This window comes from Punica granatum, chromosome 1 (assembly GCF_007655135.1).
Source record: "Punica granatum isolate Tunisia-2019 chromosome 1, ASM765513v2, whole genome shotgun sequence".
NCBI lineage: Eukaryota > Viridiplantae > Streptophyta > Magnoliopsida > Myrtales > Lythraceae > Punica > Punica granatum.
The window spans coordinates 34,348,068-34,355,752 of NC_045127.1; the positions used below are offsets into that span (position 1 = coordinate 34,348,068).

At 45.0% G+C, this 7,685-nt stretch overlaps 1 protein-coding gene across 1 annotated transcript; it reads left to right on the top strand.

Annotated features, from left to right (window-relative positions):
* Positions 1-407: 407 nt before the first annotated feature.
* Positions 408-1,868, top strand: LOC116192676 (STOREKEEPER protein-like). The gene has a single exon (XM_031521287.1). It carries the CDS (start codon positions 522-524, stop codon positions 1,632-1,634), a length of 1,113 nt encoding a protein of 370 aa, XP_031377147.1. The 5' UTR covers positions 408-521; the 3' UTR covers positions 1,635-1,868.
* Positions 1,869-7,685: the final 5,817 nt, after the last annotated feature.

The following is a 7,685-nucleotide window of genomic DNA, read 5'->3' on the forward strand; positions in this document are numbered from 1 at the left end:
ATATGGGCGGAGCTAAATCGACACTTGAACCTAATATATAGGAGTCGCCACTACCTGTTTAAGATCGTTAGAACTTTGGGCTGGTAAGTTGCCTCAGTTTAGGAAGGTATATGATACTAAACTCTTATCAAGTCGGTCTTAAACAAAAAAAAAAAGGTTCGAGAATTCCGTTATGTCCGGTCACCAAATCCGAGTGCTCGAAAATTAGTTCTCTACTAGCCTAAGGTTTGCCCTTTTTCATTATTTATCGATTTGTTAGAGGTAGTTCGCATTTATGGCAAAAGTTGAGGATAGAAGTGTCCATTTCTCTTGTTTTAGATATGATTTGACCAGTGATTTGAGCTAAATCGAACTTTGGCGGCTTTTTGAGATGGATAAATTAATAACTATAGGGGGCAAATTGAAATTATTACGATTCTCTACCCCTAAGGTGAACGTACGGTGACTGTCTATCTTCTGCTCTCTCCCTCACTCCCCCTCTATCCAGTCTCCACGGCGGCGAACCAAGGGCTTTGGCTTACATGGCACCGAAGCGTCCGGCTCCAGCCGACAAGCAGCCGCCACCGGCCGTCTCCACCGACGAGGAGTCCTCTGAGTCCGCAGGGTCCGAGGAGGAAGAAGAAGAAGAAGATGACGAGTCTTACGACTCCGACGAGCCAAGGGGGTTCCAACAGAAGGCTCCACAACCCAAACCCTCCTCTGCTCCACCGCCGCGTGCTCAGACTAAGCCCCAGAAGCCCGTTTCTTCTTCCGAGCCCGAGTCGGAGTCCGAGTCCGACGAGTCGAAGGGGAACCTGGCTGAAAGCGATTCGGAGTCCGACTGCGATGTCACGCATGTGGCTGCAGCGAAGCCCGTGGAGGGCGAGGGGACCCCAAAGTCCAAGAAACTGATCCTGAAGCGACCAGCAGCAGAGGATGCTGCTACGACCCATTCGAAGAAGTCTAATGCCGCCTCTCGGAGCAGCCGCAACCCAGGGGAGGAGGGATCCTCGAAGAAGACGCCCTTCCAGCGGGTTTGGAGCGATGAAGACGAGATAGCCTTCCTCGAGGGCATGATCGAGTTCTGGGAGAAGAGGGGCGTCGATCCTAAGTTAGATATCAACAGCTTTCATGAGTTCATCAAGGGTAGGCTCCACCTGGCCGTTGTTCCGGCACAACTGGCCAATAAGATTAGGACTTGCAAGAGGAAATTCAAGAATAACCAGGCGAGGGCGATGAATGGGAAGGGCGTGAGGCCCAATGACCGGAGGGCTTACGAGCTCTCCAGGAGGCTCTGGGACTCGGAGGAGGGGATTATCGGAGAGAACTCCGTCCCCAAGGCCACCAAGAAGAGGAAGACCTCCACTGCTACTGTTGTCCCGATGAAGGTTAAAGGCAAGGACAAGATGGCCGAGACCTGGCACAATGATGCCAGCCCAATGTCCCTCTGCGAGGCTGAGCTGTCTCGTATTTTGGACGGCCATCTCAATGGTAGTTCCTTGAGAAGAGGGCTGGAGCATATGAGCGATTCAAGGAAGGAGAAGATGGAGGAGGAGTGGGAGAAGCTGCAATTGGCTGAGCTGCAGGTTCAAGCGAATCGGGCTCTGATGATTCACGAACATGCAAACTTGATTATAAATGCGTACAAGAAATAGGAAAAGTGGTACTGTTCGAGTTGGGTAGTAGATTTTGCTTGGTAGGTTTACTCCGTGCCTCTCACTATTGGGTATTTACATCCTCAATTTATATGAACCACGGGATTAGTGTCGTCTATCTGGTGCTAATGATCTTATCGTTTAACTTTTGGATGTTTGGTTGGGAAATGTTATATATTGACATGTCCAGTTTTCGGTTGAAATGTTAATTGACTAGCCTTTTTGATCTGCTTACCTTGTGAGCTTTGTGGCTTTATCACGATATTTCATGTGAAATCTGTTTTGGAAATGCTATGTTCGGTGAATTTTAATGGAGGTTTGGATCTTTGATATTCCTTTTCTCAAAAATTGCGAGTTCGTTCCAGTCCATAGGCAGCTGTTCATGTTGTTGTGTCTTTCCTCGTGGTGTTAGTCGTATCAAACCTGAACAGGAATCATTTTTTCATCTTGTAGTTGTCAGATTGAGTTGGTCTTCTTTTCAGGAACAGGCAACATGGATTCTTTGAATTCTTTTTTTTTCTGTTATTGAAATTGTAGAATTCATTATTGCTCACTTTGTACTATCTGTTTAATGTGCTTATTTGGAGGGAAAGCTAGGGAAGGGACTAGAAGAGAGGCTGTTATTTCTGCTACTTCCTCTGTTGAAGTCGGTGAATGTTTTGCCTAAATTGTAGATAAAAACGTGTTGTCCACTCGAGTATGAAGTTTAGGTTAGTATGTCAGGAGATTTTGTTACCTGGAGACTCAAGTCTTATGGGCTTAGGTGAGAAGAGAAAAGGTTGTCAACTATGTAGTCGAGAGAGCTCGGAAAATTCTAGTGCTCTAGCAAACCTCAAGCATCCTCATCTTTTCACCAAGTTTTGGACATACATAGCAATATAGGATAGTTGAGTATTGCTGTTGTGTATGAGTTATATGGATCCTGTTGGTAGTATTTCGAAAGAGATGTTATTCTCGAGAATTGTATAGTTGAATAAATGTTTTGTTTTCCGGTGAGCTGTGGTAATGGTTTGGAGATGCTATATTGCAAAGTTAATGACATATCTAATTCTCAGTTCAAACGTTGGCTAATCTAAGAGGTTTTTGGATTTGCTCTGCTTATTAGCTGTGGCTTGATCACAATCTTTATGTGAAATTTGTTTGGGAAATGCTGTGTCTGGTGGATTAAACGAACGTTTTGGAATCTTTGCTCTCCCGTTTTTCATTAATGCAAATTCATTCTATTTCTTAGCTAGCTAGCTAGCTGTTCACATTATGTCTTTCCTTGCGTTTTTGGTCTTATGATACCTGAACCGGGATGATCATTTTCATTACATTGAGTTGGTCTTCTTTACAGGAATAGACAGCATGGTTTCTTTGAAATCTTTGCCTCTTCTGTTATTAAATTTGTAGACTTGCTTAGATATATGAATTCTTTGAATTCTGAGTGAAAAAGATCCTGTTTCAGAAACTGATCTTACGGTAAGCAAGTTCTTATTGGCTGGTTGGTTTGATGAATTCGTGTCTTGAGTGCATGCAAGAATGAACTTAATTGTCCCGGAAGAGCTGTTTCAAAATGCACTGGAGTTGAACAAATTACGAATGTGATGGAAGGTTGGTCCAAGCATGGAGTTTTATGGTGACTTCTCACAGTGATTGCCTTAGAAGCAAAATAAGAGACTGTTTGAAGTAGGGAGTCATTGCTATCAGTGACATTTGATCGTCTACGATTACTAACAATTGATGTCCCAGCAATGTCAGTTTCATCGGTTCTTAGATAATCTGCGTACCGCTCGTAATGGCTTTAAGTGCAACTGCAGAAGCAAGGATATCTTGTTCCGTGGATATAGAGAAGGTGCTTTGAAGCACCTTTGCAGAGTGGATGCAATCGTGGCCATGTAGAACTTTCAAAGTTCTTCCTGCGTTGGTTTGCACTGGCTGAGCATTTCGTTATGATATGTCCAGGATTCTTCTTTTGTATCGGGTGTCTGCAGTCAGCCGTGGCTTGGTTGAGACGTATTGAATTATGAATAAGCTCGGAAAACATTCAATATGCTGTCATGAGTGCATGCATTCTTGGGCTAGGGAAAACACTGGATCTGCCAAGTTAATGAGTACTACATCTCTTAGGATGGAACAGTCTTCTTCTATGATGGCTTCTCTCTTCTAGTTAGAGCTTCTCTCTCTAGAATTTCTCTTTGTTGGAAGTTTTCTACCTCTTCTACCTCTCTTCTCTTCTACCTCTTCTGCTCGACTCTTCACCGCAAGCACTTATGGCCCTTCAACCATCACAAGCATGGAAGGAATACCAAGCCTTTGCAACGCAAATGAAGGGGTAATTACACTAGTGGTCCAAAAAGTTTCACCAATGTATCAAGTTGGTCCAAAAAGTTTTTTTTACTACTTGATGGTACAAAATGTTTCAAAGTTGTAACATGATAGTACAAACCGTTATCTCGCCATTGATGTCGTCATCTCGCCATTGACATGGGTGGACCTTTAAGTTAATTAAAGAAATATTTTGTACTATTATGTCACATCTGTAAAACATTTGGGACTATTAAGTGACAACTTCAAAAGAGTTTGAACCATCATGTAACGTTCCACCAACTCCTAAAAACATATAAGAGTCACGTGTCGGCCACGTTTTAGCCACGTCAGCTTCGCTTAACGGTGTCAATGGTGAGATAACGGTTTGTACTATCATGTTACACTTTTGAAACATTTTGTACTATCAAGTAGCAAAAAAAACTTTTTGGACCAACTTGATACATTAGTGAAACTTTTTTGACCACCAGTGTAATTACCCCGCAAATGAATGCCAACTACACCTACACAACATGGAAGACAGATCAATCCTCCGTAAAACAGGACAATGTCAGTTGCAATTACTCAGCTTGCAACCAGCCCTCAGATTCTACAAACAAGCAAATCTACTATGCCATTACTCCTCCAACCAACATGCCGTACTTAAACTCAAGATCATTAACCACCTCCCTTTACACCATAAAACACTCACCCTCTTCACCACAATCGGTACACACATACAAGCATCCACATTACCTCTCCATCCTTCCCAAAACATCCCTGCAACCATAGGACACACCACCACCCCCCATGGAAAACGCTGACCTTGATTCCTCTCTAGCCGAGATTTTCTACAACCTAATGACCATGGATAAAAAACCAAGAAATCCTTGACCTGCAGACAAATGAAGAAGAAGCTCAGGAAACCATACCCTTAACTCTCCTCATCAAACCATTTGACTTCAAACCACCACCACCAAAAGCTATTATCCCTAGACTTCTGCAAACATGGAACATAAAGAGGGGGTCACCATAGCACTGAAAAAATTCACAGAGGATATACCACTATGTCTATTCAGAGTTGAAAGAGAGATGAAGCATGTGGAGAGAGATTGGGCATGGTCGGTTCAAGGAGCACATATGATGCTAGCACGATGGGACAAGGGATTATCATTAGAGGAAATCAAATTCGACACGGTTACCTTCTGGATTCAGATTAGAGGCATCACCCCCGAATTGCTCTCAAAACAAAACATCACCAGACTCGCTGAACAGGCGGACAAGGTCTTGGAAATCGATTGGAAAGACACACCATCTCTTCTAAAGTGGTATGTCATACCAAGAGCACTGGTCCAAGTCCCGGTCACCAGGCCTCTGTGTTCAGGTCGTTGAATCAATAGGAAAAACAGGACGCCTACATGGGTATTCTTCAAGTTTGAGTACCTAAAGACTTTCTATTACGACTGCGGCATCCTAGGACACGACCAAGCTCACTGCACATCGGAGACTCCAACGCCATTGAACCTGTATGGTCCGTGGCTTCGCTTTGACAATCAGACCGACCTCCTTCCCCCTCAAATCACTGCATCTTCACTTACGACGACACAAAACACATCCACAACCCAACACCCAGACTCGGAACCGACCCCGCCAACCGCCCACAAGGGCGCAAACCCCTAAAAAATCGACCATCAACTCAGCCTCAATCAATCGAGAGAAACAGAGCACCACAGTCAAGACAGTGACAGCATGGCAACAATTAATGCAACAAGGGAAAAGAATTCGGCGCAAACAAGACAGATACTTACCATTGCAGGTTCAAAAGGGAAGGAGGTGGACAGCTTAGAGCCAAGCTTTATACGCCGCTCATGCGAGGAAGTCTGCATTCCAGGGAGAAAGGGGAGAGGAAAGCCTTCAAGAACCTTCATCCAAACCGACACAATGTACTCAAGCCTGATAGCAGATCAAGTGGAAGCCCTTTTTCCAAGCGGAAGCCAGCCCATATCAAAGCCCTATACAAAGCCCCATGCAAAGCCAAGCCTACATGTTTGAAGCCCAACACCATTCACTGGGCAGCCTAGACCAATACCAGAGCCCAACTCCCCTTCGCAGGAACAGAGGGCAACTTAGAGCCCAAAGTCAATCAAGGCCCAAATCTCACCAAAGCCCAGCCCCGAACGCACAGATAGTCCAAGGCCTTTCAAACCCAGCCAATCCAAAGCCCACAGGCCCCACAGCACTTCACCAGCCCATATTTTTTCAACAGCAACGGGGCCCAAATTTTCTAACAAAGGAAAAGGAAGAACGAAATGTCCCTAGAAGATTACCTCAATTTAGCAGTTCCCTACTGTGCGCACCCGAATTTAATCTCGTCGGGGCACGCATGCGCGAAGCCTATGCAACGCGGCTTGGGAGTGTCCACTTTCCCGGGGATGCGCGACGGACGCACGTGAGAAGGAGTCGCCACTTACTGTTTACGACCCGTAAGTCAAGGGCCGTTGAGTCGCTCGGGTCTAGGGGTACGGGGTATACTTAAATGCTAAGGCAATGGTCATACGGAACCAAAAATTTTGAATTCAGGGGGTTCTATTACGTGCGGGCCTATATCCCGCACGATTTTTCGGTACTCTAGTTTGCCAGGCTTGCCGTTTTGTTTATTTACCGCGTGATTTAGGGTTGCACTTGACTCGCCCGTTTTGACACCGTAAAGTCGATGAATTGATCAAGTTGGGCTAAGGCCTCGAGAGAAAAGTAGGCTTACGTCTCGATAAATCGGTTCACTATCTTCGCGTTACAGTTCGTCGAACCGTGATGGTCGATTCCCTGCGCGAACCGAGACCACGAGTGTTCGAGCTTACTCATATCTTGGTAACAATAGACCAACTTGACTGGTTCTACACTCGGACCTCTCGCTCGCCGATCGGGGATCCTTACAAATGAATGAATGTACAAACAAAATTTTCGCAATGTTCTCTCGAATAATTACAAAGTACAACTGAATAAAGTAAGTGGATCCTGATCGGTTTGCGTTGGGCCAATATTCTGCTCTGGCTCACCATGAGATTTTTGAGTGATCGACAAGTAAATTAAGGTAACGCGGGCTCGAGGAGCCGGGGGTCGGGTCCAACCGGACCAACGAGCGACGTAAGAGTCGATCGATTCTCACGATAATCGTTGGACCGTTCGAGCTCCCGGGTGATGTCTAACCACGATTCACACACCCGATCCAAGTCGTCTTCCACATAGACATTACTAGGAGTAGAGTGGTGACTCGGGGCTAGACCCCATTCCGCACTCGGGTTGCGCGCGCTCGATGTACATGGGGGTGTTGGACCCCGTGGTCAATGGTTCAGGGTGTTGGCCCCTGTTGTAAGCGTGACCTATAGGTTCGGGCTCGAACCTCAACAGACAGCAAGTAACAGTGGAAAACGGAAGAAAACCGATAAAAACTGATAAAACAAATGAAAACAGACAAATACAGACAAATCGTGTATTATGCCAAGTTTATGTGATTTAGCCAATTATTAATCGGGGTTGATTGGCAGACAATCTCCCTACCCTAGACAAACAGATGAATGTGCTAGAATGCAGTTCTAGGTCAACTATGTGTATGAGTTTGTTTTAATACTTTATTCTGTATAGTGACAGTGCGGTTTCACTGAATCTTCCAAACTCATGTTTTGACTCTAGCTTTGGAACCTAGAGCTCCACTAGCCATTATCTAATATTTGATTAGGTCAAATGAATGATTAATCCGGTATTATG